This window comes from Chaetodon auriga, chromosome 10, assembly GCF_051107435.1.
Source record: "Chaetodon auriga isolate fChaAug3 chromosome 10, fChaAug3.hap1, whole genome shotgun sequence".
Lineage (NCBI taxonomy): Eukaryota > Metazoa > Chordata > Actinopteri > Chaetodontiformes > Chaetodontidae > Chaetodon > Chaetodon auriga.
Genome location: NC_135083.1, coordinates 7,026,817 through 7,049,649, shown reverse-complemented (window position 1 = coordinate 7,049,649; position 22,833 = coordinate 7,026,817). Strand labels below are relative to the sequence as shown.

Sequence of the window (22,833 nt, the reverse complement as noted above, 5' to 3'; positions counted from 1 at the left end):
TTGAGGTAATTATACTTCAGATGAGTACAGGGTCAAAGTGTTCACGCAATCAAGCGGAATGCAATGCAAGCAGTCTGACACAGTCTTAAACCTACTCCACCCTCACAGATGATTATACAGTAAAGGATACATTTGTTTGTATGACAGTTAGAGAGTGGGTTCATTGGGTGAGGGGCAGTCGTGCCACAGCAGGACATGACAGGAATAATTTACTGTAAATCAAAGAAAAAAGACGCTCTGGATGAAACAAAGCACTGGCCCACTGCTGCAGAATCCTGCAGCTTCGCCATATGTTCCAAACACAGCTGGAAGTGTTTTCAGGTGGGAAGCGACAGATCATGTCCTGTCAGGGTCTGACCCGAACTTCCCAATAAGGCTTAGCTGGTGAAAACTGTCAGGGAAATTAAACAGTTCATGACTCCAGCGACTGTCCTCACAAGAAAAACGGCAGCCTTTATCATTAGCTCAAGGCCTCACACGGCTGATGTTTAGGTTTAATGGCGAGGACTAGTGGGTGTAGGAATTACGACTCTTGCCTGCCAGGAACAAAGGCTGAATTAGCCCCATATTGCTCAGCATGGATTGATATACCAACAAAATGTGTGATATGGACAGGTGAGACAGTCAACATCGGTTTCTTCTAACATCTTTTATTAACCTCAACCTGGTAGTGCTTCTCTTAGCCTATCCAAGCCTGCTTATGAACAGTACTGAGAAACACTGAGCTGCTGATAGGAGGGTTACATGTTCCACATGTTTTTTTTTTTTTTTTTTTTTTTTCTTTCAAGATTTCAGAATGCAGAAGCGCTACAGGCACGTGCCTCCAAAGGGAGACAGCAACAACAGCAGCTAAACTGAGGTGATACTGGAGAAAATGCACAAAACAGTTACAGGAAAAGCCATGATTTAGCATTCACTTGCTCAGAGGCGGTTTGGTTTATGTGAGAGAGTTTCAAAACAGAGAAAAAGTAGCAAAGGGACAAGGAACCATGAATAATGAATTAAGCATGGACGGATGTTTTTTTTTTTTAATAATGTAGTCAACATAACCTTTATTGTTGGGAGAATAAAGGTTAACTTGACACTTATGTTTGCAGCACTTGGTTTTCATCCCTAATGGACACTGAAAGGAAACTCTGCAGCGCTCAGCAGTGCTTTACTGTATGCCCCATCTTCAAAGACAAAACACTGTTTACCTGTTCCTGAGTCTTCTTATTACTATGTAAGCAGGTCAGTCCGCATTTGTGTAAAAGAAAGAAAAAAGAAACAAGAGATTGGAGTCGTATCCTGAAGTCACATTTGTTTAGTCTTAGGATACTGCAGATCAATTCTCCCAGTGCTGGAGGAAAGCTTGAATATGAAATACTGTCCAGCAGGTTTGTGTTAGAGAATTAAACTGCAATTCTTTATGCAATCCTTCATTCATTGTGCTATATTACCGGAAGGCTTGTCAGCACTGAAGCCATTGGGGTTACAACGGGGATGGCTCGAAAATCAATACTGCACATTACCGGAACGCCGCCGTGCTTTTAAGAGTCTTTGGGCACAGAGGAATGGAGAATTTAAAAGGTTTGTAGGAAAACAACAGGAATGTCCACATGATCCCAGTGTATTCTGGGAATTATCTACAGACATCCATGCTGACTAAAGGAAAGAGGAAACCCAAGCACTACAGATACTGTAGACGTAGTTGATACCTATTGATGCATGGTATTCAGACTGTGATCCCAGTGATGAAACGACTGCTGGTTACATTCAGAAATAATTCAAAAACAGCGGTACTTAATGCTGTTTTTCCAGAGGACATTTTATTTTATGAAGTAACCCTGCAAGACGTAAATCTGATGTTAAAGCTGCGTTAAAAGTGCCGTAATTAAAGATTGGCTGTAACCGGGTTTAAACAGTCGTTTAAAGCTGCCTGTTGTTTTCATGAGGTTTGATTACGAATTTAATTTGGCCGTAACTTGAGGAAGCTCTCAGTGACGGGATCATATATTAAAGATAAACTGTGGAGTAATTTACTCTAACAGTAATAAAGCCATGTTAAAAACGTTATGCTGTGGATGTGTGGTTGCACAAATGTTTTGCATATACTGTAAGAATGAAGTTGTTTAAGTCTCTGTTCAGACCAACGCAAACTGTCACACCAACCTGTAAATAATGCCAGAACAGCACAGGCCTCCACCAAGGCCAACAGTCCACTCTGACGTGTAAATCTGCAAGCGGAAACTTCACCTTTATTGCTCGTTCTTGTAACGTTTGAACAACTTCTTCATATCTCTGGTGGAGTTCATTGCAAACAATTCACATTTGTATGTAGAGTATAATTAGTATAATTGGATTTACTTTTCCATGGCCGCGCCTTGGCTTGATTAAAAAAAGCGTTGTTACAGTTGTGCTGATTGTGCTCTTGAAACCACTGCCCCCAAGAGCTCCAAAACAACTGATGTCTGTACGACGTTTGAGCAACCTGCTGGATTTTAAGATGTGTGACCTTGACCTTTCTCGCAATGTTAATAAAAGTGAAAAGTAATTAATGTATCCGCCGAGATTCTGATTTCCTCAAAATTTAATGCGCTCTTCCTTGGCCCATGCGACACCCTCCCACCACGTCTCTGGGCCAGTGGTTTTTCCATAATCTTTCAAAAAACAAACCAAATCAAACACAGCCTCCTTGGTGGAGTTAATAAAGAGTGCATATACAGCTTAATGATGGATACTGCCTGCCCATGAAACTAGGAATATTAAGCAGTGGAGCAAATTGTGAGGGTATGATGCCATTTGAGGGACTAAACTATTTCTGAGGTCAGTGTCATAAAAGAGGGAACACTAGAAAGGTAATCAAGCCCAGCTCTGGCCCTTAACTCTGCCCAATTGAACAACTAATAACCATGTAAGGCTTGGCCTCCATTTAGAGTAGAAACAAATTACAGTCCTGTATTGTTAGGTTTGTAGGGAATGCTCTCATAAATGAAACTGAGGTCACTGAAGCCACCTCCGCACTTCTAAAGTTCAACAGCAGAATCTGTGTCTTATTTTGACGAGTTTTTGTACAACATTTGTAAACACATTAGATGTCTTGTGGCTTTGGCTAATGGCTCTTAATGGAGTGGAAGTGCCTTTTTTAACTGCAACTGTAGCATCTGAAAGTGACTGTTTTCTTTAATTACATTATCAATTCTTAAGAGAAGCAAAGTAGAGCTTTAAATGTGCCTCCTTCAATAGACCAGCCTTAAAATTGGGGGGGGGGGGGCATGAGCAAGCTAGGAATTTCAACTCACAGTCACTGCGGGGAAGATTTAGACCAATCTGAATTTAAGCATCGCATACAATGAAGCTCAATTTCACAGCTGTTGTTACAACTGCAATGAGCAACGTTAATCATTTAAATACGTTCAGCTGTTTTCATCTGGTTTGAAACTGCGTAATAACGTGCCTTCACACTGCCCTGCACACATTTCCCTTTGTCTCCACAGACTACAGTTGCGTTAATTCAGCTCTCAAAACATTAAAGTCTTACACACACAGTGTTAAGAAGTTTAGTACATGTACGGATAAATTAACAGAGGCCATTTTGTTTTCAGTGCATTTGTGCAGAGCTGCAGCGGTCTCTTTTTCCTTGCCGTTTTTCCCTAGATTGCTTGGTTTTCTTGTGCAGAGTTTCCTCTTACAGTAAATATGACCTGATTATTAAACAGTTAAGCAGTTTGTTATTTTTTGCTGGCTGTGCATGCCTTTTTGCAAGTTAAGAGGTGAAAGTAATCGATTTAGGCAATCAAATTAGTACCAACATACATCCCACTCAATTCCCTGAATTGCTGTGATGGGCAAGAAAACCTTCATAATTCCACTGCCTGGCGTCGTCTTAGACATTCCATCGAGATAATGCAGCAGGATGATGTTAATGCTAATAAATCCTTTGGGTTTTGATCAGACCTCTGACACACACACATCTGCGAAGGGCAAAAAAAAAAAGAAGTCTGGTCTCATAGGCTGACTCACACGTTTCCAGCTCTGACTCACACTATCAAACAACAATCAACAATCAATAGTGTGACCTATTAAAGGGAACAAAACACTCACATAAATAATTCTTTTATTCTTATGACAGAGGAGAGAGTAGTCAATACATGTGGAACATGAACAACTCTCTCCCAAGTGCTGGAAAACCTGGTGAGTCTGGTGTCTGGACATGATGTATATCCTTTTTCTCCTGCAGAGAAAGCCGCCAATGATGTAGCCCTTGAATCAACCGTGCACAACATCCAAATATTGACTGTGGGCAATCCAAAACACAAGGGCATTTACTTTGCACTTTTCAACCCCTACTTCAGCATGTTACCGAACTGCTGAGTATTAGGAGATTGCATTGAAGGAGGAAAAGCGAATTTGGTTGGAGAAAAAAAGACAGAGATGAGGGAGATGGGGATGCTATTAATGGTCCTTCGCTCGGAGATGCTGGGTGGTGGGCTCTCATTGCTAAATCTGTGAATCCACGTTCTTTCACGCCACAATTTTATAACAAGTTGTGAAGATGGAGAGGGGTTTGTAGGTTGGCTCAGAAACAGGCAGCAGCGGGATGAGAGATACCTCAGAGTGGTAATCAAAATCAGTGCTGTCGTTCGTTAGCACTCTGGGTGGGGACCTTGTGGATAACAAGCAATGGGGCAATAAGCAGAATGAAGGAGTGTGAAATGATATGGGAACATGAACAGACAGCAGCCCTGGCCCTCCTCAAAGGACCAGGACAACATGGCTGTCAACATCTATTTTGCTCCCATCATTAACACTACACCAGCACTGGCTCGAAGTCCCCTTGCAGCCTCATTTCATCTCAGAGCATTACAAGAATAAGAGCTTGAGTTTGTCCAGGACTGGAGTTCAGCTCTAAGTTAAAATCTGCCCTTTTAAAAAAATACTTTCTTTTTCTCATCCTCAGGAATTGCTGGCACCCCGGTGGTCTTCAACGTGAATGGAGATGCTCCTGGTCGCTACGAAATCTACCAATACCAGATCACAAATAACACCACAGAGTACAAGATCATTGGTCACTGGACAGATCAGCTCCACTTAGACGTATGAACATTTTAAAGATTGCTTAAAATATGTTTGAAATATTGCATGCTTGACTTTTCATACATCCTATATTTGACTGTTAAGCATTTCATTACTAATTCAGGAAGTCTTGACAAGAAAATACAAAAAGTACAATAAAACTGGGCAATAAAACTACAATCTGTAGCTTTGCAATTGGAAAGATGGGTGTTGTGACCACGAGTCCCACAGAAATGTAGTAAATAGAGGAATTAATCGGCATTGGGCATAAGACGGAATTTGTGACAGTTATTCACAAGAAAAATTGCACCATTCATCAATTAGGACTAAAGTCGACAAGATCTTAAAATATATTTCCTCATTTGAGTTTATTTTCCTCCAACAGTGTCAAAGCACAGCTTAATTTATGTGACAGCTCTAACATTACCACACATAGCAGAGCTTCATTTATTCACCTTCTCATAACTTATCAGTGTTGTCATAGATTAGGCTGCATACTTATGTCGAGTTTTATAGGGCAACAGCCAAAAGAATAATATTAATAATAAGCCATCTTCTTCCTGTTTGGCTTTAGAACGTATAAACACACAAAAGCTCTTGATCAATATGGAGTATTTTGGTCAGTATTTCCATTTCAACTCACAGTTCTGCTCATATGAGTACAATGGAGTAAAAACACCAGGGCTTCATTTTATATTAACCTTATTTTGACATTTGCCTTCACTACATGATACACCAGTTTCTTCTTCTATATATATATATATATATTCCTTTGTTTTAAGTGCCAAACTTTGTGAGGAACAATGTATCATACATTATTTTTGTTTCTGCATCATTAATACATGAGCCCCCCAGCGTTCTGATTGTGTTGATGCACATACTGGAGGTACGGTATTGGATTATTGTAGACATCAAGGTCTGACTTATCAGCATCACCTGCATGGCAGAGACCTCCAAGGAAATTCAAGAATGCCATATGCAGATTCATTTAGACACAAAACCAATCATGTAAGCCATCCAGATGTTTATTTGAATAATGAATATAGCTGAATATTCCCTGGTCCTTTCTTCACCCCATTTTACTGAATAAAGCCTCTTAAGAAAACTGTGTTGTGATAAAAATAAAAAACGTCAGTGCAACAGCTCAGGCACATGACACTGCACTGCACTGTGTTGAGACTGCAGTGCCACGCAGCTTGACTCTATTTACTTATCTTTCCTCGGGTAAGTGCAGCATTCCTTGGAAGTAATTAAACAGCAAAGTTGTTTCCTGTTGAGTTATAATTCAGTGAGTTTACACAATGATGTCTTGATAAAAAGACTGCAGCTTTCATGTGGTGACTATCCCATTTACTTTTTTTTTTTTAATCCAGCATGTACTTGTGTGTGTGTAAAATAAGTGTTAATTGAATTGTGCACTCATGCATTCTATAGCACGTTGTTTAATATGTAACTAGAGTTGCAATATGATGTAAATTGTGTTAATGTTTTTGCTATAGTGACTTGCACATTTATTTGCCTTAGGTTTGGTTTTCAGGGATGTGACTATATGAGTACAACAGCTAGTGTGGTGAGGTGGAATAAACCTGTAATTTCTGTAAATTTCCCTCCAGACCAATGACATGCAGTGGCCTGGTGGAACACAAGAAGTCCCTTCCTCTATATGCAGTCAGCCTTGCCGTCCTGGGCAGCGCAAGAAGACCGTGAAGGGAATTCCATGTTGTTGGCACTGCGAGAACTGTGATGGCTACCAGTATCAGGCAGACACTTACACCTGCAAGATGTGTCGCTTTGATTTGCGGCCCAATGAGAACCACACTGGCTGCGATCCCATCCCCATTGTCAAGCTGGAGTGGAGCTCTCCGTGGGCAGTCATCCCGGTCCTCATCGCTGTCCTGGGCATCATGGCCACTCTGTTTGTGGTCGTCACCTTTATACGCTACAATGACACACCCATTGTTAAGGCATCTGGTCGAGAATTGAGCTATGTGCTGCTGACGGGTATCTTTCTCTGCTACGCTACGACATTCCTCATGATCTCCACTCCCGATGTGTTTATATGCTCCCTGAGAAGGATTTTCCTGGGCCTGGGTATGAGTATAAGCTATGCAGCACTGCTTACCAAGACAAATCGGATCTACAGGATTTTTGAGCAGGGCAAGATGTCGGTCAGTGCCCCTCGATTCATCTCCCCGGCCTCCCAGCTGGTCATCACATTCAGCCTGATATCCGTGCAGCTCCTGGGAGTGTGCATCTGGTTTGGTGTTGACCCATCACAAGCCATCATCGACTATGAGGACCAGCGCACAGCCAATCCTAAAATGGCCCGTGGTGTTCTGAAATGTGATATATCAGACCTGTCCCTCATCTGTCTGCTGGGTTATAGCATGCTGCTGATGGTCACCTGCACAGTTTACGCCATCAAGACCAGAGGGGTTCCCGAGACATTCAACGAGGCCAAGCCCATTGGCTTCACCATGTACACCACCTGCATTGTATGGCTTGCCTTCATCCCCATCTTCTTTGGGACCTCACAGTCAGCAGAAAAAGTAAGTATTCCATTTCAGATGTGGAGGAAGTATAAAATGACACCCACGTTTTACCCAGTTCTACAATTAATTGTTTTACATCAGATGCCAGTGCAGTCACTAAGCTTTCACCAACTGTACTGCATTTACACAGAGCACCATGGCAGCTAGTCAATTAAATTCACATGCGCATGTTAGATGTCAGTTTTCCATTTGGAGTTCTTTTACATTTCCTGTGCGCCTCATTGTGAAGAAAATGGCCACTCAAATTATGTTTGTTGTATAGCATGAGCCTCTTGTGTTTGTGGAGGCTGCCACTATTCATCACGAGATGATGGGCTTTGTGCTCCACTGTGGGGATTACAAGGCTTTTAGAGCCGACTTGGGAGAATAATTCATTCACCTCAAGTTTGCTTAGATATGTTTTCTTTAATTGTGTTTCTGTGTGTGTGATTGATTCAGCCTCCTGGGTGGGAATACCAAGTAGTCAATCACCGCACATTCATGCACACAGAAATAGATAACGCGGGCCTGTGAAGTAGCATAAAATTACTGTGGCTGCTGATGTTTCTTGTCAGTAGAAAGTGAATCTCAAATTACCTCTTACAAGTGCTAATTTTGAGGTTGCTCAGCACAGATGTATTGGGAGCAGAGAGTGGTAATGTCAAGCTACTGTTAGCAACAGAAGCGTCGGTATGGGAATGCTATGGCGCTGCACAATAACAACCTTAATAAGAGCCTTTAGATTTGCAACAGCATGAAAAAGTGTGTGTTAAAAGGGAAGATATGTGTCCACGGACGTTGGCACCAGCAAAGTGATAGCAGGATCAAATGCCTAAGCATGTATTAAAACATAGATAGTGTTTCAGGTACAAAAGGCTGTGGGGGAAGTGCCCTTTCAGAGAGGGACACTATTTGTTCTCTTCAGTTTGAAGAAATATATGGTTGTAGTAAACCAGTAATATCAAGTTGCTCAGGTCAACATCAGTCTTCCACTAATTTCACTATGGCAGCCCATTGATAACTTTTGATAAATATTACAACTATAATTTAAAACATATCTGGAACAGCCATCTCCTCTTTCTCTTGCTTTCGGTATCGACCTGCCAAGTAACACATGAAGTAAATTTCATTGTGGAGATCAGAGAGGGAGAGCTGGGAGAGCAAACCAATGAGGCATGCTTTTAACTTGCCTTTGCTCTCTGTCTGCCATGTCCAACACTGAAAAATAAACAGAACAACAGCTCAAAATGCTGCATTTACTATCATACACATACATTTGGAAAAAGCGTGTGGCAGAATCGAGAACGCATTAGGCTGTCCTTTGCCAGATGTGTTTTATGTAGATTTGGTCAAAGCCGTTTAGCATCAACAGGCAGCAACACTGTTGATGCTATGAGGCTGCCCAACTGGTGACTCGCTGTTTACTTTGTTGTTGGTGGACTGTAGAACGTGTTGGCAGGACACCACAAGTTGAAAGGAATACTCTTTCAACTGGTTCATCATGGCACAGGAACACTCATTTTAAGGTTATAAGGATGTCTGATTTCAGCTCTCCAGAAAGTGTGACCAATAAGTAAGCTACCCCATGCATGTGAACACAGCCAGTGATGAAACAGGCAGCCAACCAGAAATAATCTCTGTTCTTCACTTGTGTCTCTGCCACTGAAGAGCAGGTGGATAAACTGTGAGGGGAAATCATTCTCTGACTAACAGGTTTTCAGTCCAATGCAACCGTTGCTCACACAAATCGTCTTGCTATGCTGCTATCACAAAGAATCAAGGTCGCATCAATTTACACCATTAAATAAAATGCTAGACAGACAGTGGAACTGTAAAAGAACACCGAAACTATAAAGCACAACAAGAAACACCTTATCAGGATTGACCAAGGCCCTGCAGACTATTTTCCAGCTTTCTGAGAAGCAATTTACTTTCATTTCCCTGGATGGATTGAATCCTGTTTATTCATTTAGTACTGTCCTATAGACACCATTAAATATTAATCCATTCCATTAAATGTGACTATCCAAAATATGTACTTCTACTCATTATTCAATAACAGATGTAGTAATCACTAAAAGCATGATATTCTACAGCCTGACATGATCTGTCCTCTTTAAACTGTGCCCCATTCCAAAGAAACAGTAACTGTTGTGTCACCATTTTAGAGACAAACCAAATTAGAGTTAATAAGCCTTTTTCACAGCAGACATTTTGACCGGTCATTATAGGAAAAGCACAGGTGTTACTAATAACATTAACGGTGGCTTTGTTCTCATCAAGCGCCCCAGAAAGCCATGACTGTGTGACAGTGAGCCAGCGTGAACAGCACCAGGACCATGAAAGTGAAGCAGCAGTGGAATACAGCCATCATTATTCTCAATATCTACACCTGTGCCTTTCCCTCTCTGGCATGTCTCCCTAGAGGAAACATATGCAATAAAATATTTTGCAATTCTTTCTTGCAATTTTGTCTGTGCCCAGAATACCCTGAGTCAAATATATTTGGATACAAGGACCTGGAAGAGCTGCGAAGTGTCTTCCTGTTCACATGCTTTGTGTATAGGTAAAGACATCTCTGGCAGCTGTCTGGACAACGGATTTGATGCCTAATGCCAAAACGGAGCAATCCTGCTTCAAAGAAACTTCATAATGGCTCAGCCCACTGAGGTTTCTGTCCCCAGCCCTGTTCCCTCACTGTGCCGATGGAGCAGATTGGCAATCATATCGGCGTGTCAGGGAAAATTTATGTCACCAGGGCTGATGGAAGTGGACAAGGGTCTCGGCTCCCCTCACAGAGTGACTCCTCTCTGTACTCCAGAGGGGTAGCAATATTGTTCCGAACTCACCCCAGGCCACGTGTAATCTTCTCAGGAGATTACAACACTCCCCCTCTATCACCAAGGAATGCTCATGTTCAGCTTGCAGAATGATGGAATACAATGCCCTATCACTTCCATTTTGCACTGACATCTTTTTTTCTTAACTGACATGGCTTTAGGGCTTTAATTTGTGCAAGGCTTCTCTGCACTTTCGTTTTTTATTACATCAGCATCTATCATAGTCACTGTGTGACAGGTCATGCTATACATTTTATTTCAGAATAATGTGCTTCCTGTATTATGCATACACAAACACTCAGATGGCTAAAAAATGCTACCCTGCTGGAAACCACACACTCATATATATGATATGGCGTCATTTAAAATATCTTGTCAGCTTAATACTAAGTGGCATTTAACTACAGCTTAAATGTCATGGTGCTGTAAAGGTTTGTAAAAAAAAGAAAAAAACAAACTGTAAGCTTCTTGAAATGAGAGGAAAACGCTGTACAAGCTCACATACAACATAAACAACATATGTCATAACCTCATGTTGGGGAAACCGAATTTATAACTGTTGACATGCTAGCGGTGCAGGGCCCTGTGGGCTATTCCCATGCCAAGTGACTCAGTCATTTGTGATGTCGGCAAATGTAATGTCAGACAAAACCTCAGGCAAATCTGTTTGAAGGATGTCTGCCAGCTGTGTTTCCACTGTATACTCTCCGCCTCGTGTTCATCAACTTCAGTGGACCTCAGCAATTTTCATTCAAGAGGCAAAGTCAACTGTTCTCTTGCTCTGCTTTCAAATGAATGTTTCTGACACTGGAACAGTGTGAAAAGACGGAGCAGGATCACTGTGAAACAAGCCTTCAAGTTCAAATTCATCACTTCATCACTCACTGACGATTTTTATTACATTTGTTAATGGAACATCTCCCTTACACTCTTAAACGGGAGCAATCATGTTTTCATATTTAGTTGGTCTGTGTATCTGATATGTAAAGCCTCTCACAGGCTGTGTCAATATCAAATACGATCTACCTATTATATTTTTACAGCCCCTGCGCTGACTCACCACATTGCCTCCATCAACAAATCAGAGATTGACTGTGTCTGAGCTCTGGGATGATTATCATAAATGAAAAATCACTTGCAGGCACTTTTAATATGCTGTAGGATGTTCCTCCCTGCTCCACAGTTGTTGCCTGTAGCTATATATCTGCTACCCAGCTGTGAGTTGCAGCTGTCACTGGCTTCAGAAAGCACACAATCCTTATGCTGTTGTCTAAAACCTCAGGGCAAAAACATCTATACGCAGACTACATAGACACCCATCAGGGGGGTACTTCTATTAGTTGTACATCATAAATAAACAAACATAGCAATGAAAGCAGAGCTCAGGAGTGATCAACCCAGCAAGTGAAAAGAATAAGTAAAGGATACTGTGTGCCCTCACCAACTCTTGTTGTGTGGTGATTATGAGATGCTGTGTGCTGTGCAAAGTTCTCCTTACATAAGACGCAGAGATTTTCATATTTCCTGAGCAATGCAGTGTCTGTTCTACATGCAAGACTTTAAAATCCTCAGTCTATTGAAAGCCATCACATGCTCCAAAAGCAACTCGTCTAGAAAACTGGCTCTCAGAATAAAAATGTACGAATTGGATTTTCCTTGATGGACTAAATTCAAACTATGCAGGCTTAAAGTGGCACATCCTTTAGCTTACGCTAAGATTCTAAAACTAGAACACCAGTCAGCATAGCCTCAACAAATGACTGTCTGTCTGTGTCTCCACCACCTCTTCCATAATACAGATGTACATCCAGACCACAACCCTGACCATCTCTGTAAGCCTCAGTGCGTCAGTCTCTCTGGGAATGCTCTACATGCCGAAGGTCTATGTGGTTCTCTTCCATCCGGAGCAGAACGTACCCAAGCGCAAGCGCAGTCTGAAGGCTGTGGTCACTGCGGCCACCATGTCCAACAAGTTCAACCCCAAAGGTGGCCTGAGGCCCAATGGAGAGGCCAAGTCTGAACTCTGTGAAAGTCTTGAAACACAAGGTTGGTATCACGCCTGACGGAGCCATAAAGAGACAGAATGAAATATGTTCCACTAGACCAGGACTTGATTTTATGTTTCTGTGTAAAATAAGAGCAGTTATAGAAAACACTTGTCTACTCCAAAGTAATGAACTCCTTTTAGGTGAAAATAATTGATGGCAGTGTTATTTTGCACTTCAGCAGTTCGAGAAATTAGCAAGCCTTACGTGAGCAAAAGAGAAATTAGGGTGCCATTTCAGTGCCAGCTGAAGTGCTGTTTGAACATGAGCCACTGCAGATGACATAAACAGAAGTGTGTGAATAATTAGAACTGATAAGAGAGATTTCAACTTTGCCTCCTGCTATCACAGGACTGGGGTTTTCCCAATAGACCATTATTTAACAATTTCATTGCTCAATGGAAACTCAAACTTATCCTTATAGTCTGCAATCTATTAATTGGACAAAGACAGCATATTACCCTTCAGAGATTAAGCAAAGGTCCAATACTTTAAGTAAGTTTTGTATTTTCCATATATGCTATATGGAAATAAAAAAGCAAAGTGTTTGAAAAGGGCAGGAAGTAACTTCTCTGTTTCGCCAGGATAATCCTGCATTTTGAATACATGAAGCAGAAAAATAGTTCCATTCTCACTAACTCTCACCACACTGGATTTGTGAATCAGGAGGTGTGACAGCGTGCCCACACTAGTCTGATTTTGAAAGGGACGAAAGAGACGGGTAGCTCAGTTTTGGAAAAGAGGACATTTCAATCACCAAGATACAGTGTGTGAGTAGGCAGACCCTGTGTGGGGGCAGGCTTAAATCCAATCAAGCAACCCAACATGTTCTGATTACTGAAAGTCCTGATTTTATACTCTGACAAGCTGAACAGTATAGAGCGATGTGTATTAGGACTAAAAAGCCTGCACTAACACTTGTATGGATGCCTTTTTTTTTGACCTCAGAATGGAGTGGTTGTATCTTATCCAATTACAAAGCCCATTCATTGGTCTCACCCTCTGGTTTGAACTGTGAATCTAACAACTGCTCTTTGTGCTTATGTGTCAGACTGTGTTGAGGGAGGGGAGCCTTGTGAGGGACTTTAGACTCTCAGGTAACCTGATTAGACAATGACTTTGCCCTTTTCTTATCTGTGATCACTTTTATCCTCTTCATTTCTGCTAATGTTCACCACAACACCCGTGCCTGCCTATACTATGCACAAAGCATCCCGGCTGCCCCTGGCTATAATACAGCACCCTGACGGACACAAGGCAGTAATCACGCCCTCACAAATCCACCCTTGACCAAAAGACATTAACTTGGATAGACAATATTGGTGTGTGGTGCTGTAAAATGGCCAATCAGCATGGTAAAGCCCGTTAATGTGGGAAGATGACACCACTCTGCCTGAGTGCAGGAGACAAGCGATAGCCACGTGTCGCCTGTAATTTGTTTCCCTGTTGACAAAAGAAGGAATTTGCGGTAATGGGACAACAACAACAATAAGAGTGAACAGGAAAAGACAGATGGGTCTGCCAGCTCCAATTCTTTCTGGACCATCTATTCTTTATCTTGGCCTTGCAGCACATAAATATTCAAATAAGGTTCATTTATCAATGCTTCTCTTGGAAGAGATGCTTTGGATGAAATGGCGAAAATACCGCCCCCCATTCACACTCCCAACATGGCACTGACAACTATACAGAAACATTTACCATTACACATCTCCCCTCTGCAGCACTTTTGCCCCGACTCGAGCTTTCAGCTGTCTTCTGATTGGATTCATCCCCTCTGACATATTCAATCAGCCAAGGCTGCTGTGGGCAGATTGGCAGATTGGTAGTGTGATTACCACCACCAAGCATGCTCGCTGAGGGCAGCTTTATTTAAAAAGATGACACACACGTACATGATGACACTTGCACCTAAACATATGTGTGCACAGAAGCATGACTGCACACATGCACACAGGTACTGTATGGTATGATAGTCATGTCTGACCAGCAGTATGGGCTTGTTATGGTCACTGTGATCTGCCCTCCGGTCCTCTGTCTTGTGTGTTTTATTCACAGCTGGTATAAAATTGAAAACGAAAAGAATGTTTAAGAATAATGAGCACAATTATCAAGCACTGACGACAACACTTATAGTGCCAAGTCAGATCACATACCATCTTAATACGAGTATTTTACATCTAATATGCCTTACAGTTCAAAATCTGACTGACTGCTGCATGCTTTGCTTGGTGCACAGAGAAATCTCAGGTCTTTGCATGTGGTGAAAGACTTGCATTTGAATGGTTAATACTGCATTCTATTACACTGTTGTGATCTGCTCGGTGGCTCTATATGACACATTTCTGATAAAAGATAAAATCAGCTGTGAGGAAAACAAAAACAACAACACAGAATTTCCCCAGATGTCATTACTGGCACTGTAATAGCAGGTGCTTACACTGATATGACCATCGCCAGCGAGTCTGACTGCATCTGCATCACTGTCTTGACAAATATTTCATGATGTTAAAATGTCTGAAATGTTACGATGTGCTGTAACCATCAATGATTCAACTGCAACAATCAACAGCAGTTTTGTTTCTTGTTGTCGTGTAAAATTTACTTTCAGATTTCTTCAGTTGAAAAATCAATTAGTCCATTGGCAGAAAATTAATAAGCAATTATTTTGCTAATCACTAAGTAATTTTCCAAGCAAAGATCCCAAATATTCTCTGACTTCAGCTTCTGGATTTCTGCCCTAAATCATTACAGATTGAATATTTTTCAGTTTCAGGGTTGATTAGACAAAACAATCAATTTGAGCACTGATTTGGTTTTTATTTTCTGTTTTGTTTTTTTGTTTTTTTCAATTTTTTGATATTTCAAAGGCTACACGATTGATTAATTGAAAAAAGAATCAGCAGATTCGTCAGTAATGACAAAAAGCATTAGTTGCGGCCCTATTCAAGTTCTTTTTCTTCTTTCTTTTTCTTTTCTTAATTTTGCAAGAGTTTCAGAGTCACACTTCTTCTGTCAGCTTCACAGTTAGCACATTTCAGTATAAATGGAGGACAATGGTAGAGGAGGTATCACTCCTCTGAACACAGCTTTTACATTACAACACCCTGCTATTATGATTGGTTCCACCTGCACCTGTTTGATGAAGACATCCATAAATAGACCTTCCCATCAATCTGGACCCGAGCTCTGAAAGATCACTGTTTCACGCCTATTTCAATCTCACCCATTGTGCTTTTAACCCTTTCCTTCTTTCTCCTGCACCTTCACTTACAGTGTTGGCCTCCAAGCAGACATACATAAGCTACAGCAACCATGCCATCTAAGCCAGAGACGAACCTTGGAAGCGGAGCAAGGGCCTGCCTGAGGAGAAATCACCTGATTCTGGGGAATACTGGGGAAATACTGGAGGACTTCCAAGCTGCTACAGCAAAGAGGACTAGGGTGGAAAGATGGGAATTTGTCACACCATAAAAAGAAAGGATGTCATATTTTTCTAGAGAATCAGGTAAAGGCTTGAATGCCAAATTTATGAGAAATTAGTAGATTTGCAGAAAGGAGATGGGAGATGTAAGGGAGATTGGACAGTTAATTTTCCTCTTCCCACCCTTTCTGAGACAAAGTGAGTGTTGAGTAGTGATGTTTCTAGATGCAGGCTGAGTGAACCACCTGGAACCTACAGTATGTTTTCCTTCTGAAGTGTATAGCACACAATTTCAGCTCTCTCTGAAGCTGAGTCGTCTGTCTCATTTCAACGAAAACAGGGAAAAAAGTATTCAGTTTTTGCTCAAGTCAAATGCAGTTGACGAGATGAAACAGTATAAAATATAGTCATTATTTTTGGTTACTGGTGTTATTGAGGTTGAAAGCTGCAGTACTCTTCAAACTGTACATGCCTTACTACGGTACATTCAGCATTCCTACATATCTGAAACAGTGGAAAAAAAAGCAGTGGGTCATCCCAGTTTTTTTAAATAAATGTTTCATAATAATGATGATGATGATGATGCCATCATCTTGGCAAACCTAGTGTACAGTCCCAGAGCATGCTTGTGGGAGCATCACGTGTACTGTGCTGTGTTGTCAACGTCTATGGAATGCAACATTTGTCATGGTTGTCATTCACAGTGGAGATGTCATTTTGGACCATTACCCACTGGGTTACCCTCTGCTGAATGAAGAGCAATTTCAAACACAAAAGGAGCAAAGCTAAAAACGATTGCCATGGAATACCTTTATAGTTTACATCACACTCCATAAATGTCAGCCAAGACTCAGAGACTTGTCGATGCCATTTTAAACATCCCAGATTTATTGGCCCTTATTTATCATTCGTTTGTTGAAGCCGTTCAAGCAGTTGGATGATTGTGAGAAATTAAAGTAGCCCCATTTGTTGAGCTTCTGTCCAAAAAATTATACTATCCACTGTTATTACCATATTGCCCTATGTTTCTATATATGTGGATTTCTATGTCTAAAGATAAAAAACTTAAAAATATATTCCTAATTTATATAGCAGTGGAGTAACAGTATTGTGTCCCTAAATGCTAAATGCCAAGTAAAACAACACATCAGTCTACTGTGATATTATTTTTAGAGCTTGGTGGTATAGTGAGATAGATTTGCATAGGACAGTATTACATGTGAACCTCCTGTGATTTGTGATGGATGGTCAGGTAATCTGTGTTTCTTGCCAGGAAATACAATAGGGAATAAAATTAGGCTAATGTAGTAATTGAGAATGAAGACCCATTTGGAGACAGTTCAAGAACAGTTCCATCAAACAGTTTCAAACAAGTGCTCAAAGATAAGTAGGTTCATGCACTACATTTCCTAAGGAGTGTTTTATCTGTCAACAGGCTCAATAGGATTTCTTTAGGGCAAGCACTATGTTATGTTCCTTTAAAATGTTCTCCAAAATCCTCGGGGGCATAGTAATTGTCAGATTTTCACATTTCTCTCCAACCTTCTGAAAATTTAGACAAACAAAAAAGCTATACATAAATCAATGGCTAGAAATGAAAGTTTAGTCTCTAGCGGCCTTTTAGAGGTAAAAGGCCAGAGAATACTAGACTTAAGTTCAACAGGGAGTCAAAGGCATGACATCCAACAGGATACCTATGTTGTTCTGTGTATGAGGGATGTGCAAGTAGGCAGCTGTTTGCTAACATTGTAATTAGGCATTTTTGTCTCAGGGTTTGTGTTTCTTGTGTTTGTGTGGGAATCTCTGCGCTCCCTCGTGGTCAAAAGTCGCTCAAACAATGACAACCTCTCATTTTCCGATCAGACAGGGGGATGTATAGGTGCTTGATAAATAAGGGCCAGTGCCTTCATTCTGTGCCTCATACCCATTGAACTACTCTTGTCATTCTTTCCATGGATCCTTCATGGTGTTTTCCATCCTGTTCAGACCTAATGAAGAGAGCACTCAATGTACACGTCCTAATTAAGTGTGTAAACTCCATTTCTGTCTGCAGTCTCTAAAGTACTCGTCATCCACAGTAACTCTGGAATTTGTCTCATTAATTGTTATCCTCAGCAATGCAAAAATGTGTATGTTGCATGTCAAAACCCATAACAAATCATGTGAACAATTTGAGAGAAAGGTATAACCAGAAGGAAAACTACTGCAGAGGATTATAAATAACTAATATTTTGGTTTAATCAATGATTCTCTCAGCTCTCAGCTTCTACAAAAGACTAGGGTGTTGCCGCAAATGTTGTTTTCTCATCATTTGATAAAGTATTGTTTGTGGGATTGTTTGTGTTTGTGAATATGACCATTTACAGCTTTTTTGCCACAACCCCTCCCCCTCCCCTTTATTTTTCTAAAACACTTTGTCTGTGTTACAAAATAGAATATGTAAGTGCTGACTGAATTTAAATGGCAAGTTAATGTACGTTATTAAAATGGATTGATCATGTCTGCTTTATGTACTGAATTATTTGAAAAAAAAAAAAAAAAGAAAGATAAAAAAGAATTACAGTGCCTGGATATTTATGAATTATCTATAGAAAAAATACAAAATGTGTAGAGCATGTTCATTTTTATACAAGATATTTCTAATAAAAGACTGTTTTGCTAATAAGGTGTTGCTGCTGTTTCTTAGTTAGCATGTTTCATTAGCAATTCAATACAAAACACAACGTATTTCACCTTTAATTGTGACAAAGAATTGCTTTTCCATAATTACAGATCAATAACCACAATCATCATTATCAGTAATCCTTACCAGGGGAACATACCATATATCAGTTTCCTTTTGAAATGCTGATTTATAATGAAAAGTGTTCGTGTGGATGTAGCCAGAGCTGCTTGTTTGTGTGAGGTGAAGGTTTGTGTGCTCGTCGGTGTGTGAGGCGAATCGATGGTGCATCACTATGCTGCTTGGTAGGTGTACTCTAGCATGCACTTAATGAAAAAAAAAATTCATATCTCCAGCTGCACAGAGGCCATACACCCACATAACACAATTCCTTAGGAACAGCCGCCATATTGGTACAGGGGAGCTGTGCCGAATGGATGTATTCAATCTATGAAGGCAGGAAGTCTGTCCACAATTAAAATAATCAAAACTCGCACTCAATTTCAACCAGTTTTCAAGCAGTTTGATTTGTTACCAATACCAGACACGCATTTATGATACAAGACAATTGGTTAAATAAAAATTTTAAAGTGAGTTATCTCATGTAGATAGGAACAGTAATAGTTCTATAATGCAAAATTTAAGCTCAATTAACTAATTTCTAAGCATATTCTTTTTTCTTCCTGCACGAAAACTTGATGCTATGATATAATTTTGGTTTCAATTTGGAAATAAAGAAAGACTTGTGTTATAAATGGTGTAATTTACCATTATGGACAAATAAAAAAAATGTCTATCTGTCAGCATTTCTTGTTAAGGCTTGGTTGATGCCCCGGATGCAACATTAATGTCCTTTGCAATTAACTCATCAGATTTTTAGATTTTTGTATTATTAGAACTGAAATTATCAATCGAAAATTTTGATAGTTTAGTTTTCTGATATTCTTCAGACTAAATGAGTAACCACTGACCACTTGATCGATAAAATAATTGGCAGATTGATCAGTGATGAACTTAATCAGTCACACAATATAAGAGTAATCAATGCCCTTGTTGTCAACAGCTTTTCTGGAATGGCAAATTCAGGTCACGTGAATGCACTTGGACACCGGTGGATAATTTATTAAGACTGGAAAGCCACATTCAGATCACATACAACATGTCATATTGGGATGACCCAGAGCTAAGACTTGTACATGCCCTGAAAGAATCAGGATTTTCCATCTTGTCATTTTCACTGCTGAATCATAAAGCCATGCGGTTTGCCAGAGGAGAAGCTGTCAGGGGGGTTGGGAAGAAATTGATTTCACCATCACTCAAAAATACTAAATTAGAAAGTAACACGGGGAAGATCTCAAGGCCACTGTTGAGCTGTGACTTCTTTTTGAACGTGTCATGCCCCTGTATAATTACATTGACAAGTATGCAGAAACTGTCAAACGCGAGCGCAAGTCCAATATAACACAGAACGACAGTGCTGCATGTGTATTGTGAGTTGCACCAGTAATCAGGGGAATCACAACCTTAACCTCGGTTTAATGATGGATCAATATGGTCAGCCACAGCTGCAGCGTAAGCCTTGAACAAATTGAGGAAATATCATAGTAGGCTATCTATAAAAGCTGACAGAATTATGAGCCACTAGGAATGAAAAGTAGAGCTACTGTGGTGAAACTATCTTTACAGTGGATTTACTGCAGGGTTGAAACTGCCACCTGGGTGATCACTGATAAGGCACGATCATTAGCCATGTGTTTCCTAAGTGAATCCCCTCCCCTGCACAATTAGCAACACAGCAATATATACAGAACTGTGCAAGTCGCTCTTTCTCTGTGATGTATAGGAGACTGCCCAAGGAGGAAAAGTACATTTTTCAAATTCTAATAAAGTCTCTCCTTCCTGCCGCCAACTTCCCCAGACTACTGAAAAGCTTTTCTGGGTTTTAGTGGAATAACTGGTCTCTTACACTCAGGCTTGTTGTGTGTGAGAGAGCAGAAGTCTTAGTTTTCCTCTTTTTCTTTGCAGGCAAGTATAATGTCCTTACTCATACAGAGATTCCCATTAAGTAACTTTGTCCTGCCGTGATTTCATAATGTATTGAAGATATTTTTATATGTTTACTAGAGCAAAAAACTGTTTATAAGAACACAAAGCTCTTCATAGATCTAGACTCCTACATTTGCTCTCAAAATGCACCAGATTGATGCATTTAAGTTTTAAACCGTGCAAAATTTCTTTTAATGGGGAGCATGCCCCCGGAACTCCCACACAGGTCAGGGGTCCACCCATCACAGTCTCACAAAATCCTGTGGAATACACTTTCATATATAAGATCATGTCAAGCAGAGGGCTTTACTCTGCAGTGCATTTGATTTTGGTCGCTGAATTCATACCAATTTAGACACACATAGCACAGCTAATGCACAGTTAGCACATCCTTCTTTTCAATATTTACAGCCATGCATTTTTGCAGTTATCTGCTTGTTCTGAATTTGATGCACCAACACTTTTAAAACAAGTTGGGAGAGGAGCAACAAAAGACTGTTTTTTATTTACATTTTACACAGCGTCCCAACTTCTTGAGAATTGCGGTTGTATACACACCTGTGATTTTCCCGCTATGTCCAAATGTCTGCAGGAAACTTTTTGTTGCAGTACCATGTTTGGCCACCAGGACAAATTGAATGAAATGCCATGCCACATCCAGTCCTCTTAACACTCTACGCTCCCTGGCATAGCATATTGTCATTTCTGTCATGGCTGAGGATGAACAGTGCTGAACAGTGGAAAAATCCCACCACAGGAATCGCATTCAGTTGTCAAGCAGGTGCAGAGTCACTGTGACTGCAAGAAAGACCCCAAGGGCTGATGATGCAAGACTACTTCAGAGAAGAGTAGCCCATAATACTTCTCAACTGTGAGCTCCCCCCCACCCCCCCATACTGTCTGATAACCACTGGAGACATACATACATACATCTGCTAGGAACTGGTAGAAGATCATTTGTCATCAGTCATAAAAAGAATTAATCACCAGATGCCTGCCTTCATCACCTGATGTGTTTTGAAGCCACTGTGGGGACAAAACAGGAGCCTCCTGTCCACTGACAGGTAGGTAAAAAGCTGTTAGTGACTCCTCTGCTGAAACTCCACATCTGATTCTTAATGTTTATTATTTATTTCTGTAAAAACAAGACAATCTCAAAATGACAGAACTTTTAGGTCCGTTCCTCATCATCGACTACATCTGAATATCTTTGTAGTTTTGAGTATGCGGAGCTGTGAGCAGGTGCGTTGGTGAAAACAGTCCCCACAAACAAAGGCGTTCCTCTCATGATGTGGCGAATGACCGACTGACAAGAGTCTGACGCTTTCATGTGGAAGCCCAAATGTCTCAGTGGCTCCTGACTTTATCTTCATGCTTTATTCTCATAATGTAGTAGAGTTAAACAAGTATTTTGGGGGGACTTTTATGGGGGAAATTTATTAGATAGAGGCCAGTGACAGGAAATGCTGGGGAAGAGAGAGAGGGGATGTACAACAAAGGTTTCCTCGATCAAATCTGAACCTGGGCCATTGCAATTAGATGGTACACTTGGATGACTTGGCTGTCGGGACGCTCAATTTGGATACACTTTGAGACGAATTTTATTAACGACAAGCATATGGGCAAAAAATGACTCTGCACATGATGAATTTGGCAAACCACCAGTATTTGTCTGCTGCCAAAGACACTATAGTCTCATTGACCTTCCTGGCTTGCTCTTATATCCTGGATCAGACAAAAACGTTGGCTGTGGAAGAAACGCAGGCCTGATGTCAGGTATAATTATCAGCGGGCGTTGGTTAGACATTGTGATTTGTACACGAAACAGAATAAAAAATGGAAACCCTTTAAGGGTTCAAGTGGAAGTCACACAGACTGCCTATGCTAAAAGCTTTATCTAGAAGTGGTTTCACTAGTGATATATTATTTCTCTCTGTACCCTGAGAGGTGCCCTCTGTCTTCACAAAGGAAATGCATTTACACTTTAATCATGGCCTTCCTATCCACATTTAGTCAGAGATGGATCTTGCACTTCTGCTTGAAAGAGAGGGTAAAATAAGTGAAAAAAAAAAAAAAAAGAATGTGGGTGATGGCGCTACGAACGTTTTACAAAACATAGGTCTTAGTTAGATGTTATGTGTTTGCTTGCTATGCAGAACGTACTAATGTAAGAGCTGCATGTCTGTCTGTCCTGGGGGAGGGATCCATGCTCTGCTGCTCTTCCTGAGGT

General features: G+C 40.7%; 1 protein-coding gene across 2 annotated transcripts in view; it reads left to right on the top strand.

Annotated features, from left to right (window-relative positions):
* The window catches only part of LOC143327431 (metabotropic glutamate receptor 4-like), a 177,547-nt gene extending 158,998 nt beyond the window's left edge, over nucleotides 1–18,549 (top strand). Inside the window, exons 8-12 of one of the 2 annotated variants that reach the window (XM_076741750.1) lie at nucleotides 4,940–5,076; nucleotides 6,669–7,604; nucleotides 12,226–12,472; nucleotides 13,523–13,568; nucleotides 15,748–18,549. In XM_076741750.1, the coding sequence (XP_076597865.1) occupies nucleotides 4,940–5,076; nucleotides 6,669–7,604; nucleotides 12,226–12,472; nucleotides 13,523–13,560 (1,358 nt within the window). In that variant the 3' untranslated portion in view covers nucleotides 13,561–13,568; nucleotides 15,748–18,549. The remainder of the gene's footprint in view (nucleotides 1–4,939; nucleotides 5,077–6,668; nucleotides 7,605–12,225; nucleotides 12,473–13,522; nucleotides 13,569–15,747) is intronic. The other variant, XM_076741749.1, reaches the window with a different exon arrangement.
* The last annotated feature ends 4,284 nt before the right edge of the window (nucleotides 18,550–22,833 follow it).